Source organism: Falco punctatus, assembly GCF_963210335.1.
Source record: "Falco punctatus genome assembly, chromosome: 3".
NCBI lineage: Eukaryota > Metazoa > Chordata > Aves > Falconiformes > Falconidae > Falco > Falco punctatus.
In genome coordinates this window covers 29471036-29498744 of record NC_137582.1, presented here as the reverse complement: position 1 = coordinate 29498744, position 27709 = coordinate 29471036, and the positions used below count along the sequence as shown (strand labels likewise).

Genomic DNA, 27709 nt, shown 5'->3' with positions numbered 1-27709 from the left:
AGAATAGAAAATAAGGCTTTTGGGGCAGTACAGGGCGAGGGAGGCGGTCTGCCGTCCGCCCGGGGCTGCTGTCGTTCGTGTCCAACCCCGATATTTCAAGTTGTGCGTTGCGATAAGAAAAAAGTGCAGTGATACGGTAAACCAGGTAGTTTGTGAAGGATTAATCCTTTGCTTGCTTCAAATCTGAACAGGAATCTCCACACAAATGTCCCACATGTGGAAGAACCTTTAATCAAAGAAGTAATCTGAAAACTCACCTTCTTACCCATACAGACATCAAGCCCTACAACTGTGAGCAGTGCGGCAAAGTGTTCAGGCGAAACTGTGATCTACGGCGGCACAGTCTAACTCACACCCCGCGGCAGGACTTCTAGAGCAGCCAGGGACCCGCGCCCGCTCCGGCAGCTCCAACTTGCCCATTTTACTCAAGGACTGTATTGTAGGAACTCATGACACGCGCACACACACACAGACACGGAGACACACGCAGACTCGGGGCCAAGCTTTCCTACCACATGTCTGCGAAACTCGTTTAGAGAGTGTGGACTGCAGGATCGGGCCCCTCTCCAACCCACACCCAGGCGTAAAGCTCATCTTGTAGATACTCGCGGCTCATTTTAGAGCTCTGTACAGAATGTGGTTTTCTTCGTTTGTTTGTTTTGTATCGTCGTGTCAGATGCACATCGATAACAAATGGGGGAGGCAAAGTATCTCTTAAAAGTGTATTTCAAAATAAATCCTTTCTTTTTTTCCAAATACCTCTTGCCTTGTTGTATTATTCTCTGAACACTTGGGCTTTCTTTTTCCTGCTGTGTCAATGCGGTGGTAAAGCATATTGAATAAATTTCCTAGCCGGGTAATTGTACTGTCACAACAATTTTGGTGATCGCTTTTGTTTGGTCTGTTTCGCTGTCGCTGTTGTGTTATCTATTGTTAAGTAAAATGAAAGTGCCGTATTTGAGAGTTTATAGCTCTATTACTTAATAGTATGAATGTCTAAATATTAACTTCTGTACTTTTTATTTTCCAGAACGATTATTTTTTTTAAGAAGAGAAAGAAAGAAATACTTGCAAATAAACACATCTTAGGAAATAATGCATAGAGCCGTTCTTACGCCAAAGCGGCTTATTAGTAACTTATTTGCAATCTGCCCATATATTGTAAAAGTCATCCCTCTCGCGGAGATTGCAGCAGGCAGCCTCCTGCCAGTAGACTTTGGACACGGGCAATTCAGCCCGCGTAGACAGGGACTTTATCCTGCAGAAGACGATTCTTTCCCGACAGCTCTGGACGCAAACAGCGAGACGCAAATACCGCCCCCCGCCCCGGGGCTCATCCGCGGCCTCCGCGGGCCCCTCGCAGAGCGGTGGCGCGGGCAGCGGGGACCCCACCCACCGCCCCCTCCGTCCGCGCTGCCCAGCGAAGGTCGCTCCCGGAGAGGGGGACGGACAGAGGAGGGCCGAGGAGAGGAGCTGTTTTCCCCTCCCGGGACACCCTCACCCCACTGTGGGGGCCTTCCTGCTCCCTCCTTCCCTCGCCACCTCTGTCAGCCCTCAGCCGTTCCCTGTCGGGATGACCTGGTGGCCCGGCAGCCGGTGCTGCGTGGTCAGTGCCTGCACCCGGTATGCAGGCTAACAGGGTGGTGGCACCGACCCCTGGGCTCCCCTCCCTTGCCACCCTTATGAGCCACTCACCAGTGCCTCCAGTCCCCTCTGGGAAGGCCTGGTGCCAGTGCTGAGGCATTTTCCCCTCATGTGTTGCAGGGAAGCAGTCTTGGACGTGCATCCCCTCCTCTGCCATCCTGCTGCTTTTCATGCTTCTGGCACCCTCTCTGCAGTGTCTTGGGTAGTTTGGGGCCCCCAAAAGTTCTTCTCTCCCAGGCTGGGGACACATATCCTGCCCTACTCCTCTCCCAAACTAAGGACCAGGTTAGAATGGCAGGGAGAAATCTTTCCCCTCCAGCTCAGCTCAGGGAGCCCTGTTTGGGACTGGGGGGAGCGAGCCCCTTGCACCCAGCTCGGCGGGGAGGGCTCCACCTAGCAGGGTGCCAGGGCTCCAGGATGATGCATGGTGGGATCACAAGTGCCAGCAGGCTTGTGGGGAGCAGATACTGACAGAGCTTGGGTGGCTGCAGTGTCCCTATCCCCATCCATCGTTGTTCCTGTGGCAGGGAACCACACTGCCTGAACCCTGTTAATGAGTAGCAAGTCAAAACCAGCAGTGTCTGGGCTGCTGTCAGGCCATCCGCGCAGAAAGGGCTGCATTACTGCCTGTGGCTGCTTGTTATCTGTTTGCTACCTCGGCAGAGGGCTACCATGCCCATTCCTCTCTGCCAGCCCTGCTGTACCCCATGCCAAGGCAGCCAGCTGAGTTTCCACTGATGCCGGGCAGACCATGGCAGTCTCGATCAGCCAAAATTTCTTACGTGATGAAAGCCTATCTCTCCATCTGCTCCTGTCCAGCAAGATGGGAAGGGAAAAAAATGTTTCTGCAGCCAGAAATATTGGTCTCCTGGGCGAAGAACAGCCTCTCTAGTTAAAGTTTATTTAAGGGCCATCTCCTGTCTTCCTCTTCAGACCCCTGACTTGCACCCCTTGCCTCGCTGGGGTGCTGCACCCTGTGACTGCATTTCTCGTCCTCCTTGCTGGTAGCTCCCGTCCTCCCCCTCCAAACTGCTCCTCTCTCCACACCGCTCCTTTCCAAACGTCGCTCCATGGGCAACTCTCACTCCCTCTCCATAAGCATCTTCACAGTATTTGATTTCTTCCTATCTGACTGATCTTTCTTTCCCCCATGCATTCCCATTCTTCCAGTAGGTTATTTCCTCTATCATTATTGTTCTCTGAGTTCCTGCCCCTAGGCCCTTTTGCATCCCCAAGTACGCTCAGCAAGGCTGGGATAACTCCGTTCAAGTAAACACCCCTGTCAGGATACATATGGGCTTAGTCCGCGCCTCCTAGGCCAAGTTCTATGTGCAGTTTGTTTGGAAAGAACTTAATCACATGAACGATATCAAAGGATGAAATCAAAATGATTGCATATAGCTACGGTTTTATTTAATTGTTTGGGGTTGCTTGTTTAGTAATCTTCCCCCTGAGCAGACACAGACTGTAAATTTGTCTTCTGAGGATTTCAAAAGTTCAGCGGCCAGAACAAAGCCCAAATTGCTGAAGAAGGGCAATGACAAGTATCTCTAACAGTTGGCCCCTGGATTGGTTTTTAAATTTAAACCAGTAGCTATCGTCTTAAAATATCAGAGGATGATTTAGTATTTCTCTTCACTATCAATACACTTGCCCGTGGCACTGACACGCTCCATTCACTTTTTAAAAGTTCATCTCTCCCTGGGAGATTTAAGAGACAGCTGTAAAGAACATGTTAAAATACACATACAGTTTCTCGGTTTTTCGACCTGTTGGGAACAGAAACAAGTTCTGTAAAGCTATTTTTTGGGGAGGGCTAGGGTTTTTATAGCCATAAAGTGCCATCCTGACTTTCACAATGCAAACACTAAATACACTAATATTCCCATGTCTGCTGTTTGTGTCTGTGTGAAGTTTTCTCCTTCCTTCTGGAGCTCAGTCCCAGAACACAGCATGCAGCTCTGTGCTTCCTCAGTTTCCTGGAGCTTCCCAAACCACCTGCCTCCCACTTCCCTTTGTTCCTCTCTCTTCCTTTCCCCCTTCTTTTTCAGCCCTCCTTTTTTTTTTCCTGAGCTGGCACCGTTCTTTCTGTACCTTTAGCTGTGTTAAAGGCAGCAGCTGCAGTGGAATAGCAGGGAAAAGGACTAGCTGTGCTACATACCAGGGGAAAAAAACAGCAGATAATAAGATATAATATGGCCATAATCTCCATTTTGGGGGGGCAAATAAGATTAAAAAAATATCGTCCTTTAGGTTGCATCTGAAAAGTGAGCTTTTTGTGCATTAGTTGCTGAAATGATGCTGTCTGCAACTGATCGCAGGGCCGTTCAGCCCAGCTATGTGTGCATAATGCTTTTCTATGAAGTCATCTATTACATAGCTACAGCACGCCATGCTATTCCAGACCAGCACAGACTATTCCTGATGCCAGCACAGCTTTGCTGGCAAAGCCCGGCTTTTTACTGGTACCACCTCAGGAACATGCACAGCTGGATCTGAACGGGAGACAGCCCAGCAGCATCCCAGGAAAATGGCATGGCTGTGTCTGGCTGGGGCTAAGGGCTGGTGCCAAGGGTCCCACTGTTTGAGCCATTTGAGTAAAACGTGTGAAAACCCCATTATTTATTGAAACACACCACCCCCCAAAACACCCCCCCCACCACCCACCCCTTCCTTTTTGCTCTTCCTTTCTTCTCACTGTTCTACTTCTGGATGGAGCTGCTTCTCTCACCCTGGCCTCATCCAGTACTACACCCTGCCTCCTGCCTAGTCTCCTCTCCGTCTCCTCTACTCTCTACTTTTTTCCTCCTGTTTCTTTTTTGCCTTCCCATGTCTTACTCTGTGTTTCAACCTCCTTTTCCTAAGCAAATTCCCTTACTCAGACTTCTTGATTCCCTCTTTTTCAACCATCCCAGTTTCCACTTGTTGCCTTTATCTGTCCTGCAGGCATCAGCCCATACAAGCCTCTCTCTCTTCACTGACCCAGAGCTTGTTTTCCTGACCTGGTACTTCTCACGTGCTGCTGGTCCTTCCTTGCTGTTGCCATTAATTGATGCCACGTCCACATGGCACTCAGGATGCATCACTGCAGGTGTCATAGACATATTCAGACCATCTTAAGCATGCTTTGTCTGGCACAAAGCTGACAGTGTTGTCCTAGAAGGTGGGACCTGGTAGCCCTGGTTGCTCAGGGTGGGAGTGCTGTTGGCAGCAGCACGGCAGCCCCTGGACTTCATGGCCCGCATGGAGGTCAAGAGGAGCCAACAATTTCAGGTGAGTGAAAAAGTAATGTACTGGCCCCAAAATGTCAAGACAGTTTGTAGCTAGTCAGCAAAGATGCACTGATGGGTCACAGCCTCTAATTGCTCTATGCTCCTAATACTGTAACTGTGTATAGTCCTTTATGTGTAAAGGAGTGACTTGATCTACCAAACTACATTACACAAGGATTTAGGCATATGTTGCTTTTATTTTAATATTGTACTCTGTTTCCAGCTTATATTTCTTTCCTCTCAGCATCTCTTTTCCGCCCTACTTATGGAAGCTTTGATTAGTTCTTTTTTGTACTTATAACAGTGTACTTAAGGCAAAAATAGGGTAGCCAAGAAGTTATTCTTGTTGAAGTTATTAAAAGGAGGAACACTTAGATTTAAAAATGCTTATTTACATTCAAAATAAAGGCATTACATCTGTATAAAACATTCGTTTTAATCTCTACTTTCAAAAATAGAGATGTGGCTGTTTGTGAAACTTTTTCTAGAAGCTTCTGGTCTACCAAATAGGAGAGGCAAAAATATCTACACTGAGAACACTAAACATATTTTCTAAATCTGCAGAAATAAGGCAATGGAAGTGCAGGCTGCTCCCCCTCTTTCAAGCCTCCATCGCAAGCCTGAGCACCCTTTCCCAGATGCTATTTTCAAACACCAGCCAGGGCTATGATGAGCAGAGCAGGACCCAAAAGCATATATAATCCTGAGTGCAGCGGCCTCGTGCCTTTATCCCCACATGGCTGAGCCACAGCAGTGCATGGCTGCCTTCCCGGGGAGGGCTGCTTCCTCTGTCAGTGTCGGGGCAAAACTTTGCAGTGCAGATCGACTTTAAAAACTTATTTTAAAATTTACTGCTACGGAAAACACCAAGCTCAGCCTGAAGTGAGTGGTCTACACAGCAGCATGGCTGTCATTGTGGGGAGTGCCAGCAAGCTGTGCCCCCAGCCCACACACCAGCAGGGTGGGCACATGGGCAGCATGGCCCCGGCAGGGACCTTGTGTGTTGTGCGGGCACACGCAACGGCCCCAGGGGATGGACAGACGTCTCCTCTCAGATCTGGTACCGCTGGTTGAAGGTGGTGTCTCTCCTGGCTGTAGGCTACCACCAGCCCCAGCAGCCAGGCCTGGCAGCTGTCAAGGGGTTGGTTTGGATTTTAGGGAGCTGGCGGAGTGTTCCCACCAGCTGTCCTCCATTGGGGCCGCAGGGAAAGGGGGTTGAGGAGGGTGCTGGGCAGTCCCTGGGCTGCTTGGGAAGAGCTGAGCGACTCTCCAGGTCTTCAGGGTCCATCGGCCACCAGCCTGCTGTCTGTAGAAGGGGAGCAGCGCGACTTTTGCTTCCCTGAAATTCTCGTAGGATCCAGAGAGTGGCTCCATCGCCTCACAGGGCTGAGGGCCGCAGCTGGAAGATTACAAAACCCAGCTCTTTCAGATTTCCCTCTGCAGAAATCCCCTGGACTTCTGGCTTTGAAACGAGCAACGTTCACCTCCTCTGTGCGGATCAGCAGCAAACCTGCCGGCGCAGGCAGCGCTGGTGGTGCCGCAGGCAGCACCCTGGGGCTCCCACCCCTGCAGCAGCTCCGGGCTGCATGCTCATGAGGGCTCTCCTACACACTAGGGCGTTTTGGAGACTTGATTGCTCGTCTGGGGGAAGCAGACTGATTGATTGATTGATTTTCTTCTTTCAAGCGCAAGAGGAAGTAAAAGCTTTATTTCTTTTTTCCTCCGAGATTATTTACGAGGCACTGTCTCTGACATTGCCAGCTGACATCCTTTGGCGTCACTACCACTCAGTGCACTGAAGATGCCTCAAGGTGTGTCAGTCGTGCTTCACGTCAGCGTGCCTTGACGTATCTATCTCTTTGGCTGGGATTGAAAAGTACAGTTTCTAAATCTCCCGGTGACCCATTTTGCATGGATCACTGGTGTGCTAGAATGTAGCTGCTCCTTCCCATCGTGTTAATGCAAGTTTGCCTGCGTTCAAAGCAGCCTGTGCTCCGTGTGCCACACTGATCACTCAGGGAAACCTCGTACTTGAATCTCTGTGTGAAAACGGGCTTGGCTGCTCCAGGCTTGATACTTTCCACAGAAGTTAGGTGCTTTCATTGCTAAATCAGGGTCCTTTTATTCAAACCTTGTAAATTCTTTGGCTTGATAAACACAGGCAGACAGCTGGATTACGTTCATCTGGGGCTTGCAGTCAGCAAGCAGAGCGAGTGCTCCCAGATCGCAGAGGCACCCTCTCCTCCCCAGGTCCCATGCCCCCCCCAGGCTGAGCTGGGCAGCACTGCTCAGCGCTCAGTGTGTCAGCAGGAAAAGGACCAAAGCACCTGCAAGGGAGCAACTCAGAGCCATGTACAGTCACAGGCTGCCTGCCGGAGTGCCCTTGAAGCCAGTCCTGGAGACGGCCCTAATTAATATTTCCAGCGCAACCTGGTGGCTCCCTGTGCGGTGCCGGCTCTGCACTGCCCTGTCTGCCTGTGCACTGGGCTGGCGGGAAGGCAGACCCTCAGGGGCCCTTCTAGAAGGCCCCGAGGCCCAGCTGTGATGGCAGATGGGATTCATGGGCAGCTCCAGCCCCAGGCATGCTCAGGCTGCCAGCAAGGGCAATGCAAATGCAGCACACCTGCCTGCAGGGCACCCTGGCCTTCAGAGCCCTTTCAAGGCTACCTGGCTGGGGTACAATGTAAACCTGGCCCTGATTTAGTCCAGGAGCTGGTTCTGCTGGGATGAATCATTCAACCACACAAGCACCCCATGACTCTACCTCTCATTTCCATGTCGTGGCCTCCTTTGCCCACTCCACAGTGGAAATTATGGCCTGGTCCCATCCTGGAGATGCATGGGCATGGGCTGCCACAGAGAAACACTAGAAGGACAAGGAAGCTTTCGAGGGGATTTCAGTTACACAGATAGCAGAATGAGTCTGGGTGAAAGGGTCAGATCCTCCTTGTCTTCTTTTGTCATGCACACATTATCCTCAAATTTCATTTCATGGAAAAGTGGGTCTTGAAATTAATGCTGCATTAAGAGGCATGTGGCAGCTCATACCATCACATGTCATGTTCTTGCCAAGCTACAACCATATCTTTGTCATGATTCATATTTTTAAACTTCCATTTAAAAAAATGGAAAACAGTTTTTCAGCAGTTCAGCTGTGGGCAACTCACATGTTTCTGAGTCTCATTTGCCTAGTTAAAAGAAAAAACATACTCTAGAGGCACAAAGTTTTTAATGGAAAATTGGACTGTGATGCAGTCGCATGGTCCTGTCCTTTCCTGGGGGCACAACAGGCTGAGTTCCCTAAAATCACCCAATAAATCCAAATGAGCTGGGATTACAGTGCAGGATCGAGGGCTGTAGGTGGGGACCTCTCTGCCTTCACCCAAGTCTAGCCCTACAGGGGCAGCATTTGTTTGTTTGCTTCAACAGGGTTTTCCAACTGGGAAGTGAGGATACAGGCAGATGAACAAGTTACTGCAGGGAAAACAGGGGGTGTGAAAGTTCAGCATCTCAGCTGCTGCCAAGAAACTGCTCTTATGTATTCTTTAACCCCCTCATAAACACAAATACACTTCCCCTCTCCTACAGCGGATGAGATACCTGGCTTTTGCTACACGGTACTGCTGGGTAAGAGGCTGCATGTGGACACTTGCCACCAAAGTGACCGAGCTATAGGTTGATGCTACCTTGTCCGGCACTTAGTTGGTTGTCTCCCTAAACTCTGGGGCACAACAGGTTAATTTTCCTAAAAGCCCCACAGCAAAGACCTTAATCAGATGAGGGAATGGCATGGGAGCTTCCTTGCTTTACCGCTCTGTGGCCTTTGCCCCACAGCCACTTGCAGGCAGCAACCTGGTTTGACTGAAATTCTTCAGGTTTCAGCAACAGGAAATTGCAGATGAGAGAACGCGCTGTAAAGTGCACTTACACAGTTTCAGTCGCAAGCTGTGAAAAGTAGCAGCTCCCTGAGCTCTCAGCTTTAACACTGCTATTAATATACCATTTTTTCTAATAGCATTGAGATCAACCAAGGATCAGGGCCTCGTTGTAGTAGACAACCTCCCAATGGCGTTCAAGAAACCCCTGTCCTGCCGTCACATGGTTCGTTGTCTAAGCATCCCAGCAAACCACCGAGCCCATTATGGTGTCCTAGCCGCAATGAAGAGGGTTAGGAAGGTGGCTTTATTTTTAAATCTAGTTTTGAGGGGTTTCCTCTGCCAGGCACCCTGAAATTCTCCTCACAGCAATTGTAGGTGATGTTCAGGGGCCACGAGAGAAGAAATTGTGGTTTTGGCCAGTACATTATTCCTTCTCCCTGGGGAGCCCCACGGACTGTTCTCACACAGGTGTGGGCTGGAGTGCTCGTGAAGGAGGAGATCCCTGCCCCAATATCGAGTGGGCTTTGCAAACTGCCCCCAAGGACTTAACACCCCTCTGGTTTCCACGCTGCGCTCACCAGTAATTTAGACAGTCTGTGGTAGCACAAAGGCTGGTCAAGATGGTTGAATAAACTTCCAGGGCTCCCCACAGCACTGGAGCCTGGAAATATGTTCCCCCTGAAGCAGCCAGGAAAAGGGTGCATGCGTGGCCGGTAAGAGCAAGGGTTGGTTTCTGCCCTGTGGCAAGACAGGGACCCTTCCCGCTCCCCGGGGACAATAGGCCCCATCCTGGGAGTGGACTGGTTTCAATATAGGGCTCTCCATCTTGATCCAGTTTGGATGGGTCAAGACATGTTGAGACATGCCCTTTCAATATGCTGCATTTTATTAAAAACAAAGTAGCTGTGGGCCAGATTGTAAAACTAGGTGGGCCTCATTTGTCTGTCCCTACTGTAAGCCAATGAAACCTTCAACATATCCAAACTCTCACCTTTTTACCCATTTGAATGAAAAAGCATCACTAATAAAAGAAAATGACTCACCTAATGCTAAACCTGAGCTCTGTAGATCAGCTTTGATCAAATTCACTGACATTTGGATAACTGCATTATTATAACTAAAACATCTTTTAAAGTTTTTTTTTTCCAGACGCTCATTCTTTAAACTTTGCTTTGATCACTGTGCATATCCTTTTCAGCAGAAATTTGTCCACAGAGGGTGAATTTTTTTCATTTGTTTTTCATATGGATTCTCTTTCCTTTGTTCATATTTTAAATCAGTGAAGCTACCCTTCGAGCTAACCCTTATAATAAAAATGCAGCTACTGTGTGGCTTTTAACAACTCATTTAACCCATCTGTGTCTCAGTATTCTTGTTAGCAACCCAAGGAAACTAACACATATTTATGCAACGAGGCTGATCATGAGGCTTAATTAGATAGGCTTTTTTTGTAGGATGAAGTAAACATTTCAGAAGGGCAGAGCAGGGAAGTGGTAGTCTCTGTTATGGTGGTCTAACACCACTAATTTGTAATATGTTACAACAGTAGTGTTACAAAATGCTGCATAAAAGAATATTTCTTTCAGAAAGTGCTTTTGAATTAGTCCAAGTGCTCCAGCTTCCAAATAAGAGTCACAATCTGAGACGATTAAAATTAAAAGCAGGAATGTGTCAGGACAATTACAAATGAGAAGACTGAAATCACTGGAGCTGGAAAGGCAAAAATTTGCCTGTGTATAAGTATGTGTCTGTGTATGAAGCTCAGCTTTGAATGCTGAGGAGGGTAAAGTTTGGCTTTTTCTATTGAAAAAAATTCACACATATATGATGAAATAAAATTTAGTTTAGCATTGGAAAAATGCATTTGTAACCAATTTTTTTCTTTCGAGCATGCAGGAAGACGGTTTATGTTTTACTTTGCTAATTATCATTTATTGTAATTTGACCATCCAGCTGGGGAAGGTAGACGCTGATCGCTCATTCCCAAAGTGGGCGGCTGTCAGGCTCTAGAGTCAAGATAGTACCTATTAGTGGTTTTTTACAACATGGGCAGAGTTCTTGTTATAGCTTGTAAGAGAGGTGGATTAACCGCAAATAATCTTCAAAACTTTGAAGTCTAAAGCTGTAGCACCTTTTACCGTATTCTAGAAAAAAGTGAACGTGTTCAAATAACCTTTGCTGGCAAGATTCTTCCCCTGTCTCCTACCAAAGTGCAGTCTTTCATACTCGTAGGACTGCCTGCGCGGCCATTTTGCAAACACGTATGCATGTCATCTGACAGAACGAGCCCTTAAACTCTGTACGGCTTCTGTCACGAATAAAACTATTTATGAGCACACACATTTGCAGAGATCAGGTCCTGCAAACATTAGCTCCACATCAAGCTTCTTAGGGATGGCTTGTTTTCCCAAAACACTTAAGGCTGAGGATCCCTATTAATATAAATCTGCTTTAAACAGGAGATATAGTCATTTTTTAATGCAGACATTCTCTAATAATTTCATGATGTGGCTCATACCTTAATAGATAGCAGTTGTGATTCAGATCTAGCTGTAAAGCCCACAGTTGCATAACATATTTGTGGTAGTGAGAACCCTTGCAGACATGGAAAATTAATATTAAGAAAATTAACATAAGCAAAACCTTTAATGGGTTTTTGTCTGTGTGTAATGCAATTTAGCAGTTAGCAGGAGGAAGGAATTTAGCACCAGGTGAGTAGCCAGCTCTTCAGAAATCATGCTTCGCTGACCACATTTTAAGACCTGCTGTTTTGACTTAGCGCATCAGGACCAATATCTGCTTTGTAAACAACAACATGAAGCATCTCACTCAGGATCCCGCCTGACAATCTCGTCTGTCAGAATCTTACCCACAAGAAAAAGTCCCTTGGCACAAATGCTTTTCATGTTGGCACGCTTTCTGCCAGGGGAAGTGTTTTGAAAGCTCAGAAACTTCAGCAGGGCAGGAGAGCGGATCCCTACTCAAACCCACCTACCAGTGGCAGGGTGAGAAGCAATGTTATCTTTTCATTAGCAGCATCTGTCAAGTCCTCTGGCAAAACAGAAGTAGCAGTTATGGGGATAACTGCTACTATAGCAGTTAGTAGCCTATCCTGATAGGCTGCTCTGTGTATTTATTGCATTTTCACAAAGCGTAGCGTCATAGCAGCAGGGCAGCGTGCAGGCACGGATCGGCACAACAGGGGAAGAAATCCTGGGCAGGGACCGACCTCCTCTGCCTCCCACGCCAGCCTCTTGCGCCTGCTGCCCTGACAGCTCACAGCTGCCACCCTGCCAGGGAACGCTACTGTTGGTACCAGCTTCTGTTCAAGGTGATCTGTAAAAGGCCGAGTGGTTTAGGTGTTAGGGTCTTTTGTTGCCTAGATTTCTCTTGAATCAGGTATGAAGTAAGTCTGGCATATTTTTCCGCTTTTTGCTGCTAGGAAAGTAGGTACTAACCCCCTTGATTTCCTGGGGACTGTGGACATTAGAGAAGGTGGAAGCACAAGGTATCTGACATGATGTGACAGAAGTCAAGGGGGCAAAGAATTCTTGGAAGAAAAGCCATTTTTTTCAATTCAGACAGCTTGAAATTGTTTTGTTATGTTTAGCTCCTACCTAAATTCCTTGAAAATAATGCTTAGCGAGAGGAAGGTATTTCTTCGTAAACATTGTGTATTGTCTGCTGTTTTTCAAGGACTGGGCAGACTCCTAACAGCCTTCTGAGTCCTCCCGGAGAGACAAGAGTTGCAAGAGGAAGGGTTGTATTTGATTGATAAAAAACCTCTGTGTGTGCAAATAAAAAGAGCAGCAAATCCAACTCCCTTATCTCCTTTCCTTCTTGCACGCAAGATCACCTTCAGCATCAGCTGCTGATTTCAAGCTGGTCACATCGTCACCGCCTGTGGTTGCTGACCTGCTCTGGGTACAGAGCCCTGTCTTTCCAAATCCCTTCCCTTCACCCTTTCATTCCCACAGCCCAAAGGAAGTGGAAAATGAAAGTCAATTGCTTTCTGCACTTGTTCAAAATAAAACAAACAGTTCCCAGAAGTCCTCTGAACGTGAAAGATAATAATTATTTTCTAAAACACTGACATAACCTTTTTTTTTTGAGAAAACTTCTGCTGCTCATCCTTTTGTTACTGAGAGTGCATGTAGGTGCAGAGGACAAGGCTTGTTTTATCACAGAACCAACTGTCTTCCTGGAAATCCCAATGGGTGCAGAGAGAAATGTTAGAATGAAGGATCTTTCAGGATTTGGATAGCTTGTTTTACCCAGTTCAGAAATAATTTATTCTCCATAAGTAATTCAGAGAATCTTTAAACCAGATTGACTAGCAACGTGCTAATATACATCATAATCTCAAATATTGGCAGTAGCTTGAGTACATTGTTCAGAAACAATATATTTTTAAAACATGCTTATAAAACATAAATATTGGTGTCCATTCTGTGCTGTGCATGCCCATATCATTTATTTACATTCCCAAATATTTCAGATAACTTCATGTTGTAGCATGTGCATGAATAATTCATAATTCATATATGAAAAGAAACAGTAATGTAAAACACTGTAATATTTTTTCCCCCCTGGAAGGCTGATATAATTAAAATCAACTACTGTTAGTTGTCTATTTTTTTTTTAGAGAGAGTAAATAACACATATATATTTCGACACATATACAGTACCCACGCCCCCCAAAATATACAATGTTTTGTGACTAAACCAGTTGCAATTGTCATCAATAATAGCAAAAAATGGATTCAATCCAACAGCTTTGCAGTTTTCTGTCACAGAAATGCAGTAAAGAAATATTAAAATCATATATAACTATACTCACCATGCTACAGTAGAAAGTTTTCTGTCTAGATTTTGAACTCTATGCTCATGTCCACTAGAAACCACTATTTTATCTTGCTTTACCATGTCCCTTTCTTGTCAGAAAATTACCGCTTATATTCTCATAAAACATTCAGCAGACCCATAAAGGTAAAAACGTGCACAAAGAATAAAACTAAAAGTTTTTTTTATCAAACTATATAATTATATATATATAATAAATATATATAAAAACCATATATTTTATCAAAATATTTTATTATCAAACAATACATATAAAAGAGAAGAGACCCACTTCCCTTTTGCTACCTCCACCTACATATTCTAACAGTAATCAGATCACTAGTACATCATTGCTAGTAGCTACAAGTGGCTTGTATTAATTTCTTCTCATTCAAAATGATTTTTTGTTAAATTTTTAACCATCCTTATAGCAAAATAACATGCTAATAAACATTTTTAAAAGTTGATAAAGTAGAACTTTTAGTTCTTGTCAGGTGGACCCAAAACAAAAATCACATCAAAAGAGAGGAAAATCTAAAATTTCAATTAATCTTAATCAGAAGCTCAAGCAATGAGAATATTGAAAAGGCTTTGTAATACCTAATATTCCCTGAAAATGTTTAAAATCCACATGTGAGTATAAAATAACTTCTTGCTTGACTTCGTTGACACAAAACTGTCAGTGGAATAAAAAGTTCAGTAATTCCTATAGGTAGCAAAGTGTGATTTGCTCTGATTTCAGCTTAAATTATCTGTTTATCTGTATCTGCCTTTTCTCTCTTTCGGAAAGCAGAGAGGATTTGTTCGTTCATGGTCTTTAAAAGCACTGTCTTATTTTCATTAAGCTAAGCCCACTGCTGATGTAATTCTTGCATTACAAAGGTCTTAATTTAAACCATGACATAAATGCTTTTCATCAGTTGATTTTTTGTTCTTTGTGCCAAATTTCTTGCATTTTTAAAATAAAGAATATGGTGTATAATAACTGCTGCGGGACAGGCTGCTTTATTCTTCAATATGAAAGACAAATGGGGTGTGACATGCATACGTTTCAACATGCAGCACTTACTTCTTCAGGACCTTTACTTTTTCCACTGTTTTCTGAGTAGACTATTTCACTTCCTTTGAATCGGGCCTAACGATAACACTGGATTTGAAGCACGATTCTCGGCGTTGAGCACACTGACGGGACCAAGAGGTGAAAAGTGCTTCTAATCTCTCTTCTCTCCCCCTCCCACCCCTTCACCCCCTCCCTTCTCTTGCTCCCTGCCTCCCTTTCCTTCCTTCCTCCCTCCACTAAAGGATTTGGGGTCTGCAGATGATAATTTACAGAACATTTTGGAAGAAGGGTGGGGATGCATTCCTAACACCCCAAATCCTGGTTTGCATTACACATTAGGGATTTCAAAGCACACCAAGATTTAATCATAATCAGAAAGTAGAGAAATTGTTTTTACAACATTCTGCAGCATCGAGTACTTTTTTTTTTCTTTCTTTTTTTTTTTTTTTCTTTGGTATCACTGTAACTAATATAGCAAAATAGTATCGTCATCATGTCCCACTATCATTGCAATGATCGACAAGCTATGCTAATGCGTCTGGGACAACTGCATAACTTGTTTAGTTTGGATATTATTTCAAGTTTAGGAGCTTGGTTAATTTTCAGACGGAGTCAAAAGACACCAGCTGTTTCTCTACTTAAATGTGAAAGTACAGAAGAGATTTTTCTTGATTAACATTACTACAAACGAATCAAGATTACAATGGGATGGGTGCAAATATTTTATTTAAGCAAAAGTTTTAATGTGATCTACGCTAACAGCAAACCACAGTGTTAGTTGATTGATCTCCACGAGACAGTATTGTCAGATACAGAACAGATTTAGAAAATCTCAGATGAACTTGCAGAAAGAATAAAATCTTTTCATGAACTCTGCATCTACTGCATTTTAGAAAATGTTGTCCTGATACTTCTATACTTGTCCTGGCTTTATACTTTGTCCTTAAAGAAATGCTCCTAAAAATTGCTGTAGACAGGATACAGTGATAGATAGACCTTTAGTCTGTCAAGTTTCTTGTATTGTGCAAGACATTAAATGAAATGGAAAAGATTTATTTTTTATTCAGATTAGGTATCTCTGATTAATTAATTTTACTTGAAGTAAAGTTATTTAAATAGATTAATTTTATTTCCTGAATAATGGGCATCTCAATAAAATTGAAGCTAAGGAAATAAATATTTTTGCTATTAAATACTTAGAACTACAGTATGTTGCCTATTTCTAAATTACAGACTGTATCTGTAAGGCTAGATATTATTTATCTTGTTATTTTTTCTTTACTCCTTTATTCACATTATTGTCTGTGCAAAATTCCTTTGCACGGACCTGAGTAGAAGAGCAAAGAGGGGCTATTCTTTAAGGGTGTGTTCATCTTTACATTTTAAAAATCTGTTTTGATAGATTCATATCAGGGCTGAAGTAATCCACTCGGGACAAAGCTTGGCATCAAAACTTTTAAATACAAGCACATTTTTCTTTCGATATTTTTTTTAAAATATTTAAAAATCAGTCGGCATGTTCTTAAAGGCAAAGGTTTAAGTCCTGATCCATTTGAAGTCAATGGGAGTTTTGCCATTGACTTCAGTGGAGCCAGGACTTCCTTCAAATGACGGAAAACAATTACATTTAGTATTTTCAGATGGAAAATTTGTGCTTGTATAAATTAAGATTGAATCTTTTCTTTTTTGGGGGGGTACATATTGTATAATCTGTAGCATGAACTCATCTCTGGATATCTTTTTGTTAAGCGACTATCTTTTTTTCATTAAGATAAGTAACAGTTCAACATATGTGGTTACTTAAGAAATTCCTCAGGATCTTTAGTGGAGTCTTTTGGGATAAGAAGTGGAATCAGCCATTGTCATTCATGACAAAGATCCCACATAATTTTTTCGAAGGGTTCAGCATGGCAGCAAGAGTGGGTAAGCGTGAGTGATCGTATTTTGCCCGTGCACTTCCCATCTGAGGTTTGGATCCAAAGCGGGACTTTTGCCTTTCCTCCCCTCAGCTTCTGTTGGGTATCACTTTGTGTTTGGTGACTTACGCCTCTAGCCAGGCCAGAAGAGACATGGATTTAGCTGACTTGCTTTGCTTCATGGAAAGACGAGGTTATTGTTGGCAAAATCCTGCTCACCTGAATCCGAGGACAAAGCCCGACCCCAGAGAAGCTGCTATGGACTGCCTCCGTGATGTACCTGCAGGTGAGACCTGACGTCCCACCAGACTCTCTCCCAGGTAAAGCTTTTAAAAAGAGATTTATCATACTGCAGACCTGTTGTCCCCTTTCACCTGGCCACGCAGCTCCAGCTGGGTTCCAATACCGGTGATACTAAAGCTATCCAAGGTAGATGACACAATTTCTGTGCCACAGACGAGCAGTTCAGCCAGTCGCACCAGACTCCCTGCCCAAGCCCTCTGACACCCCACGATCCCTTCCCTGGGGGTGTCACCCCACATGTGGATCCCTGGGGCCGAGCCAGGCTACTGTAGAAAGGGAAGCTCTCCCCCCAGTGCCAGTGGGGTGGGACAGTGTCCAGTTCTGCCAGTCAGTGCTGGTATTCCTGCAAGTGTTCCAGGACGTTTCAGATACTGGACCAGCTGTATTGTCATGGACTGGCCTGAGAGGTGAGCCAGCATCTAAGGCCTTGTTGGGTGTTTCCTTTGGATATGAGATTGATAATAATTCTCTGGTGTAATCCTGTTTATTTACAAAGAATAAACAGAGTCTGCTTTCTTGTCCCGAGGAGGGACCGGCAGCAGCATGCAATGCCTTTGCCCGGAATCCCTGGCCAGCCCTTCCAGGGAGTTTTCTGCTGAAAGGCAGCTCTGCTCTCTGCTTTCTTCCCTGGCTCTGGGGCCAGTACTCACCCAGCTTTGCCCCAGCTGCTGTCCCTCTTAACACACAGATCGATGAGGACCTTTCCATTGCCTGTACACCTCGTGTTGCCTTTGCTGATCTGCATGGGCCGTGCAGCCTGGGGAGACCAGAGCTTCCACGTGTCTCCCTCCTCCACAAAAATGCTGTGAACCTGAACAAACTCTGTCAGTGGCACCATGTTACGGCCGTGCCCTCCCAACCTGGGCACAGCTATGACAGAGCTGCCCTTGGCATGTGTACCCTGGCAGCCTGCCCTTCCCAAACACTCGGCAGAAAGCTGAGTGACAAGTGTCACCTAACTGTCCAAATAAATAGCTCCTTCTGCTAGGTACACATGTAGCATGGCCTTTCGAGCTCACCTGTGTATACTACTGTGCTCGTGATGAACAGGCAATATTGCAAAGGCTGGAAAATGCAAGTGCTGACAGTGAGCGCCGAGGCGAGGCGGAACAGTAAGTCGGACTCGGCTGAAGTCAGCAATTGCTCTGTGAGCAAACACGGAAACGGAGCCAAGAGAGCAAAACACTCAGCTTTAATTCCTTCCTCCACATATAATGTTCTTTCTTACCAAGCGCTTTCTGCAAATGGAGTCCCTGTATGTCTTGGCTGTTCTCTGCGTGTAAATGTACTATTGCAGTGTGTACCTGCTTCCACACATATGCTTCCATCATTATATTCCTTTCATCCTTTTTTGGGGAATAGCTACATTACATGTTACTGTTATCAATAGCTTGTGCTTGATAATTATATTCTTTTCATTCTTTTTGGGGGAATAACTATGTTACACATTAATGTTATCAATATTTTTCATTGTTAGCATTCTAACATACTCCCATAAAATTGAATAATAATTTCATATTTATAAAATATAACTCTACACTCCCAATCTGAATTTATGTATATATGACCACACAGCATTTTTTTGCTGTCTAGGTAAAACATTTTCTAAGATTGTCTAAGGCTGTTTTTTTTTCACATCAGTGTGCTCTACAAAGCCTAACATAGATCCCACCACAGCTAAATGTTGCAGGCTGCTGGGCAGCCCTGTGGCAATAAGATGTTGACTTGTGCAGCTGTCTTTTGTGTTACAGTGTTAGTATCACCTGATTCTTCACTGGCATAGTGTTTCCATGCCTGTCTTTAGAAAAGGGCTGTCTTCCCACCTTTGGTCTCCACATTTATGATCTAATGTGTTATGGCTATGACGAGATACATCTGGTTGATGTATTTGCAGTTTCAGTTAAATATATAAGGTGTTTATCAATGTGATGAGAACTTGTCATTGCAATTTGGGTAGCTTCTAATGCATGCAGATATAATGCGCTTCTGAGTGGATCTCCTATTTTTTAAATATTGTAGCCTTCTTAGTTTGTTGCTCGGTGTAAACACTGGCCTCTGTATACCTATCCTGCTCTCCATCTGGTGTTCTGAGACTGCAAGCAGTAGTAAAGGTGGGGCTACAGACATCAAAGATACTCATATGTCTTGAAACTAAGCGCTGTGCTAAACTCCCTTTAATGCTTCTGTGGGAAACTGTCTCCATATGTCATTCCATGTATTTTCTTTGCTATTTAAAGTATTGCTTAATAGTACACTAAGCTGGTGGAAAACTATTTGCTTTGTTGGGTTAGTTCTACTCTGGCTTAATGCAGGGCTGGGTAAGCACCAGAGCCGATGCACTGGAGCAAGTAGGACCAGGAGCAGCTGGGGTGGGAGGAAAAGCGACTGGGGCACCTGGCAGGCAGTGGGGGTTCCATTGCTGGGAAGCCCTCATCAGCCCAGCTGAGAGGAAAAATCCTTGGCTGGCTGGGATGTGTTCAAGTGGGGATGTAATTGGACTTGCACTTCATCAATTACACTAACTTGCTGTGAGTAAGTGGGGTTTGTATCTGGGAAGTATTTTCAGACCTCTCCCATCTGCATTTCCTTAGCCTGAGTCCTGCTCCTTTTGGACTTTGGACCATCTTTGTGCTTTCTCTTTTCTCCTCAGCAATTAGACCATCCTCCTGCAGTTCAGTCCTCTCATTTCTTGTCTTCTTTCTGTCTTCTTGAGATTCTCCTAGCTCTGCAATCACTTATCTAACAAGTCCCCTGGAAATTCCTTCTTATGCTCCCCTATCAATTTTCAAAGGGCTCTTTCAGGTTTTGACTTGGATTTCCTTTCCTGGTTTATCTGCATTTCATCTCTGGACCACCTCCTCCAGAAACAGAAATGTAGAAGTCATTATTGTGCTTATGATTCATAGACCTACGGTACATCCCCTGCTTCATTCTCCTGCTTTTCACTTTCATTGCCTGCTTTCAAACAAAAAAAGCCCCCATCCTTTCCCGTTTCTTAAATCTGGGCCACCACATTAGCCGGGAATGTGGAAGTCATTAGATCAGAAACACAGTCACTCCTTTAGTCTAGTTGTTTCTCTGGGCTTTTGAGTCAACTTCCTTTAGAACCTCAATTTTTTTAATTTGGGTTTATCCTTCCCCCCCCCCCCCCCCCTTTATAACTACAGATCATATGCCTTGTGAGACTTTGTCCATCTTGGAGTTGTTATTTCTTTTCACTCCAGCACACAGTGACATCTGTTGTCTTGCCAGCTTCTGCAGCTTTGGAGAGTCAGTGTCTGACAGATTCCCTCCTAGCTGTTTTTTGACACTGGGCTACTGTGCTTTCTTGGGTGCTGCCCTGCTCTTGCAAGACACCCCAAGGAAGAAATATGGTTGAGAGGTGGATCCTTAAAAAAATATAGTAAGACTGATAAGACTGTCTTTTGACTCACAGTCCAGTTATTACTGGATCAGCTATCTTACTTGTGTTATTGCAGCAGTCAGGAACCTTACTCATGCACTAGGACTTCTCTTGTACAAGAGAGGGTTATGTTAGTGAAAGCCTTTGTAGAAAAAATTGTTCAGTTCAACCCTAAACGTCTCCTCTATGCTCTCCTCCCTGTCTTCCTGCAAGACACGATTAGAGTGCACCAGGCTGTTCGCATGAATGCTCTTGGTACAACCCTGGTGCGTGTTGCACAGCTATGCCCTTTATGTCAGTGGCTGCACTCAACCCCACGTGCATTTTCTTGTTTACAGTACCCCAGGATGAAAAGTTAGAAGCCTTCAAATACCATTTTTTAATGGAAATAAAGGTGTTTTTTCAAAGGTGACTTTTAAACAGAAGGTAGAAAATTTCAAGGCTTCTGCTAGCGTTTAACTATAATACGGCATTGATACAGAGGCTACAGTATCAAACGGTGGTGAACTGCAATCCTAAAGGATGTGTGTGGCCACCAGTTACAGTTATTCTGAGGACTTTTTCTGAATCTTTCTGTTCATAAACAGTGGACTACTCAGGCTTGCCATATAGAAAAGCTGTCTCTCGTTTTCTCTCCCCTCACTTATATTACTTGAAATATAAAATACATGTCATAATATGATTTTAATATAAAAATATATAATTATATTTCCTAAAGACTTGCACTTACGGAAAAATAATTTTGACCATACAGAAACTGAGCACCCATTACCTGTTATCCAAAGGATCTCATAGTATTTGAGTCTGAAATCGGGTCTCACACCTCCTCATGAGGCAGCCTGTTACTGTGATGCGAGAACTCTTTTGCATTTGGGGAGGCTGAAGAAGAAGGGATTTGAGCAAGCTAACTATGTACATTCAGGACTAGAAAAATGGTGGTCCATAAATTAAAACTTCAAGGAAATCAAATTCTACTCATTTTGTTGCAAGTGCAACTTTGTTTCTAGCCAAAGGAACGAGCACGGTCAATCTCCTCTACATTTAGTTCTCTGGGTTTGAAAATTCAACTACAAGAGAAAGTATCTCTCTGACTCTTCTATCGAGGGACCCATTTTCCAGCACTGATTTGAGAGGGGATGTACCAGCATTAGTGAGGATAGCACTTGACTTGACCCCGTGTTCGTGCTTATATTATTGCCCCTATTCACAGAGTGGAAACTTGCTGGATTTTTTCCATTAGGAGGAGAAATTGATGATAGGAGTCAGGAATGTCTTTGGTTTATTTACAAAGCATGTACTCAGAATCTTGTTTCTCTGAATGCAGTCGAAACAAACAACAGGCACTTTTCTTACTCAGAGTTTCCAAGCTTGCTCCTGTAGTGCAGCATGTTCCTGGTAGAGCCAGGCCGCTCTGGTTTGGGCCCATAACAGGACTGCTTCCCTGGATGCTGTTTCTTACGGATAGTGAGACATGCACACACCCTCCCCATCTAACCAGACGGCTTCCTAACTGCCACAGGCCACAGTGGATTCGGCTTGAGCTCAGCCTACTTCTCATCAGGCTGTGGCATCTCCCATTGCCTCCAGCCTCCTGTTCCTGAAGGGTCTACATTGCTCTTTTCATTTAGCTCGAAAGACAGACACCTGCATTAGGTTTTCTGAGGTATGTGGTTGTAGATTAAAAAAATCCACTGCCATGAAAATTCTATGTAATACAACCTACACACGCACATGCATACGCATGCACACAGATGCACACACACAGCTTCTGAGCCTTTGGAACAGCTGAGTAACTTGTAGTATAACAGAATTACAAAATTGTTTCATAGTTACGTAAATAACTTCCAATTCTCAGTTCCTTTATCGTAGGCAAGTTTTCACAGTAGTTTTGCAACAGCATAGCTTGCCTCAGATCTGTGGCGTGAACTTTTTTCAAAGGAAAATAAATACAAGACGGCAAAATCTTGACAGCTAAGTATGATTTCTGAATGCCTGCAACAAGACAATGTTCTCACATTTCAAACAAGTGCTAATTTTTAAGGTATTGAGCCAGTGACTCTTTAGCTCTGCTAATCACATTTTGATAGGAAGATTCAGTGCATAATGTCAGAAAAAGATTTTTCCTCCCACGAAAAAAATTCCGCAAGCATTTCAAACTAAAAAGGTGGAGACTACAAGCAGGCACTGTTCCACTTCACTGTACTTCTCAGCTCACAGTCTTAAAGCTCTTTCCCGTCTCAAGTAATATTTACTTGTAGCAAAGGACATTAGAATAGTTTTAATGTGAAGTGAAAAGCAGCTTCTCATCAGAATCCACTGTGCAAAAAGTGGAAAGCTGCTGGAAGTAAATATGCTCATGGAATTGTAACTTTGCATTATTTCCATACTTTCTTTCCAGGACAAACTGCTTATAACCTGAAGTGCACAAAGGTTCACTTTGTCTCTGGTCTCTACAGTTCCCTGATATCTGTTATTTCCATATTTTCATATGAAAAATTGATGAGAATAATTCCATTTTAGGTACATATACACTATTCTAAAACAATTTAAAAACTATTTGTAGGGTGTGATAAGCATCACATTTATCACATTTGCATCAAATAAGAGAATAGGTAAGTTTATGAAAAAGATTCTTTGAATCTGATGTTGGGCCAGTAGGAAAGGGATGTTTTCAGTGATTCTTTTCATATGTTTATTGGATACACACATTGCTTGTATTTGTCAATAGCATCGAAAGCTATGACTAGATAGGACAAAATAAACATTTTTAAACATGAACAGACTGCATTAGTAGCAGTGGAATGCATCCAGTTAACTAAAGACATTGTCCTCAGGCACTAAAGAGATCATAATTACAGTTGCAACTCCACCTTCTGGCTTATTTTGCTCTGAGGAGTCCAAGAGTTTGGATTCTTTATTTTGAATAAATGTGGATACTTCCTTCAGGGTCTGAAAAAGGAAAAATTGACAGCTACATTCCAAAGAAGGCTTAGCTGGATGGAAAATGACTGCTTGCAATACTAATGTGCTCTTTGTTTAGTGGCACAAATCAGTATCATCACTTTAAAAGTGTGTAACTAGGATAAATATTGGATATGAAAAGAGTTCTTTTCATTTCATGAGTTAAAGATTTCCATATGAAAATAAGTGTATATGTGTGAAATCATTTTATGAACAACCTTCAACACATGTATGGGAAAAATAGAGTGGAAAGCTCTTCTAGCCAGTGGTGTTTGGGCTACTTCAAAGAAACACTGTGGGAAAACTAAGGTAAGTTAATCTAATGGAGATGTAGAGTGAAAAAACTACATCCTTGACTAATTTTGTTCTGTGATATCAAAGATTATCGTTTTCCATCGTTCTCTCCATATTTAAAAAGTTAGGGTACTGCCACACTCTTCTACACTAAAGACAGTATTTTTAACATTTAGTATTCCTCTTTGCCACACCTATCTGTAGCAATTAATTTCCCATTTACTCTCAATGGCTTCAGTGCAACATCCAAACTCTTACATTCTTGGTCAGAAGGATTTTTAGACTGTAGTTCTCTTTTAAAAAAGGAACCATGCACAGATTTGGTTATAAACATCTTTCTGCATCCTTAGAAGTCAATAGGGACTGAGAGTCAGACATGGGAATTAATGGAAAAAGTTATAACCCTGTGTAAAGACAAGCACCAGCAGTGGAACAGTGATAAATGAAGCTGCTCAGGCTCCCTGGCATGTTGATTCTGTGGAGTACATTTCACTGAAACCCTTTCCATATCATGTTTGGCCTCATGAAAGTTCAGTAGTTTGGTAGAGGCCAAATCCTGTCCTCAATCCACTCTCTGCAATTCCCTTCAACCACGTTGCAGCTTTCATCTGTTTTCTTGTATCAGATTCTTTCACAGGAGTTATCTGTGCCAAGCATCCTGAAGTTGTATTACCAAGAATGTTTTCAAGCACAAATCTCTTAGCCTCATCACTGAAGACAAGTGCCTTTGCCCAAGTGCAGAAAGGATTGCTTTGCCCTAAATCCAAGGGAAAAACTGGCAGTTTTGCAACACTTTGAGCTGACATCTTGGCCTTTAAAGCTATGGCATAATTATAGGTGTTGAATCAAAGCAGGGTTTCGACTTTGGGAGAGGAATCAGTGTCAGTAGAAATCTGTGAAATGTTTCCAGGTGAAGAGAACATTCTCCAGTTTGTCCCTGGCCTGGCCTGTCTGCAGAGCTTGGGGAAAAACAGCATCTTAATTTTCTCCACTACAACCCACATTCACAGACTGAAATTATAGCTGTGCATTGGTCTGATCGCTGTTTACACCCTCTCCCTCCCCAGGGTGTCAACCCTTTCTCCCTTCCCTCTGAGCAGAAATGAATGGGAGATCATGGAAGCTTTTGTTATCTCGGCTCTGTGCTGGCTGGGGCATTAATGGGCTAACCAAAGTGTCAAGACGTCCCCAGAGGAGAAAGAACTAACCAAAAAAATCCCCCAAACCCAACAACAAAACACTCGTGAGGTGCAAAGGCAAAAAAGGGCAGGAGTGCAGGGGCTGAGGGCTCACAGGTAGATCAGGAAGGTATCAGGGAACCACACTGAGCAGAGGACCCCCCAAAATGCCCACCAGTCCACAAGTATCTGAGTCACCACTCAGCCCTTCACGTTTCCTTAGCTAGACTGCTGCACCTTGACAAAAAGCCTTTCCTACTGCTGTCCCACATGCTCTCCTACCTCACTGCGCCAGTCACCACCTGCGTGCCCAGGGGGCATCCCCTCCGCTCCTGTCCTGCTCCCCTGGCAAAGTGCCCCCTTTGGCTCCAGGGAGGGCTGCTTGCCTCTCCCTGCTAGCCCCAGGGTGACCTGTGTCTCAAAATGATCCTGGGTGAAATGATGTGTTTTCACAATGCTACCGTGTTGTAAATCCTGTTGTAGACAAACCAATGCAGGAACACTGCCTTGCCGGTGCTGGGACATTTAGAGGGGCATGGAATGGATTTTGGGGTGCTCGAGCACATTCCTAGCTGGAATCTCTCCTGAGGGAAGCTTCAGGGTAGAGATGGGAGTGGGTGGAGGAGGCAAGGAGGGAAGCCTAGGAGAAAAAGCAGCTGATGGCCAACAGTGAGGAAATGAGGAAGGTATTGTCTCTTTCCCTCCTGAGAATGGGACCATTTCATCTGAAGAAGAAACATCTGAGAAATAATTTTAAAATACGGTCTCATAACAGCTAGAACCAGCAGACATCAGTCAGGGGAAATCTGTCTTTAAGTTCCAGGCACTGGAACTGTATTTCTATTGTGTTTGAACCAACTCAGTCAACCCCACTTAATTTCCATTGTTGAAGGAGTCTAAAAGAGGCAGGAAAGAAAGAAAAAAACAAAGTTTACTGGAGAGATATGCTGAGAGAGAAAAGAACATTCCAAGGAGGAAAAAAGCAGAGAATTGACAGGAAGAATAGAAAATATAGCTAGTGAAGTAATTTTTTGGTAATTTTTTTCTGTAAAGATTTTGTCATCAGACTATTGTAACCATCCACCTGTATCATAACTACAAAATACACACTGGACATAACAAGCTAATCTTCTGACTTTTCTTTGCGTCACCTCTGTGGGGAAAATGCCACAAGAGAAATTTATCTGACATGTTGTCATATCTCTTTGCGTTTTAAACCTGTCCAAAATGAAAAAATGAAGCAGTTTGTTTAAGTTGCAGAAGGGGTTTTGGCTTACTCCCCATGAAAATATGATTATAAATTCCTCCTGCGTTTACTGTTGGCATATTATAAACAATTGAGTCCACTGATTACTGGGTTACATAAGAATTCTTGTGTTATTTGAGACTTAATACATCAGGCACCGTGTAAAAGTGACATACCTATTTTTTAACATCTAAAATCCAAACTAAAAGGAACTTTTTCTCTTCTGTGGGATTTTTATTGCTGGCTGGGGGAGGATGGAAGAAAACTGTGGGAGTTCTTGCCTCATACTCCCAAGCTGATTGCTTTCAGTGCAATTTTTACCCATTTGCAGCTGGGCTGTGAGTATTCTTGCTCTGTGACAGTGATGTCCCCATCCAGATAGTCAAAAATGTCAGTGTCCTTATTTAAACCTCTGGGGTTCAGCCTCTGCATTTGATTCAAGATTTTGAAAGCCTTGGCATTTATCCTGGTGCTTCTTGATGAGTTGTAAGACATGAAAGAAACTGTATTTTGACCATTCCATTTTACCTTAGCTGTGGCACAGCCACATTATCTGTCACTGATGGGAAAAAAACATGTGAATGAATGTAATCCGTTTATTGGTTTATGGTCACAAAGTCCTCAAGGGAGTGTTCCAAATCCAGAATGCTGGATTTGGTATTTCAATGAGTTAGCAGAAAGATATTGCTTCCTATTAACTATATGCCCAGAAGTGCTTAAATTTTAGGTAAAGTCACCAAAGGTGCAGAGCAGTCACATATAAAAGTATTCGTACCAGACATTTTTACGAATAATTGATTTTTTTGGAAAAAGCTATCATAGAAGAGATCATCTGTATGAGGATGATCCAGCTGAAGAACATATTTTCAGAAAACATTACTATAGCGTACTACGGAATACATAGCTCTATGCATTCTATTGCACTCTGTTGGTGTTCTACAGTATTTGTCCTATTCTGATGTGTTCTTACAAACAGAGTATTTTTTTGCCTATTAATAACATACCAGGGCAAACCTAAACATTAGGTATTTGGATAAGTGAGAGTGAGGGTATTGTGTATTTGCTTTTTCTGCAAAGCTGCTCATAGGTTAAAAGTTTCCTTGAAGAAAAAGTAAAGCATGCGCAGTTACAGCAAAATGGACTCACATTGTCCCTTAAGTTTGCTTCAGCTTGATCATGAAAGGAACCTTGATATTAGTAAGATGCATCTTCATTCTTTCCGTTTGGCTTGTTAATTGTGGAACCAGTTTTTCTAATATAGGGACATTTTCCTAGTCAGAAAGCTGTGGAGACTATCATGTTCATTTGCTGGAGTCATGGAGCATTCAGCAGTATTTGGATCTCTCCAGGTCACACTGGATTCCCAACATACTACAAGCACATAAGGTGTTTAGAATGGATCACAGATCCCATTTGATAAAATGTGCAAGTGAGGCATAATGTGTAACTTATTAAACTGATAGCTCAGGAATCGATTACTCATTGGTAAGAGGCTCATACAGCAAAGTAAGAACATACTGATGAAGACCATCATTAAATAGATTTCTACAGGCAGGCTGTGTGGTCCACAATGTTAAAAGAAGACACATGAAATCCTGTGTTCCACCTTTGATTCCACTATCAGCTATTTAATGGCATTGTTCATTAATATTATTTATGCAACAATGTCACTTAGAAGCTTTAAATACAGGACCTCAGCTGAGTCATTTCAT

The 27709-nt window shown here is 43.6% G+C and overlaps 1 protein-coding gene across 6 annotated transcripts in view; it reads left to right on the top strand.

The window, feature by feature from the left end:
- OSR2 (odd-skipped related transciption factor 2) overlaps positions 1-27709 on the top strand; it is a 68902-nt gene that overhangs the window by 11074 nt on the left and 30119 nt on the right. For 4 of the 6 annotated variants that reach the window (XM_080380127.1, XM_080380126.1, XM_080380128.1 and 1 more), the window contains one exon: positions 192-26814. In XM_080380127.1, the coding sequence (XP_080236253.1) occupies positions 192-374 (183 nt within the window). In that variant the 3' untranslated portion in view covers positions 375-26814. Of the gene's footprint in view, positions 1-191; positions 26815-27709 lie in introns of those variants that run through there. The other 2 variants (XR_013926953.1, XM_080380130.1) reach the window with 2 other exon arrangements.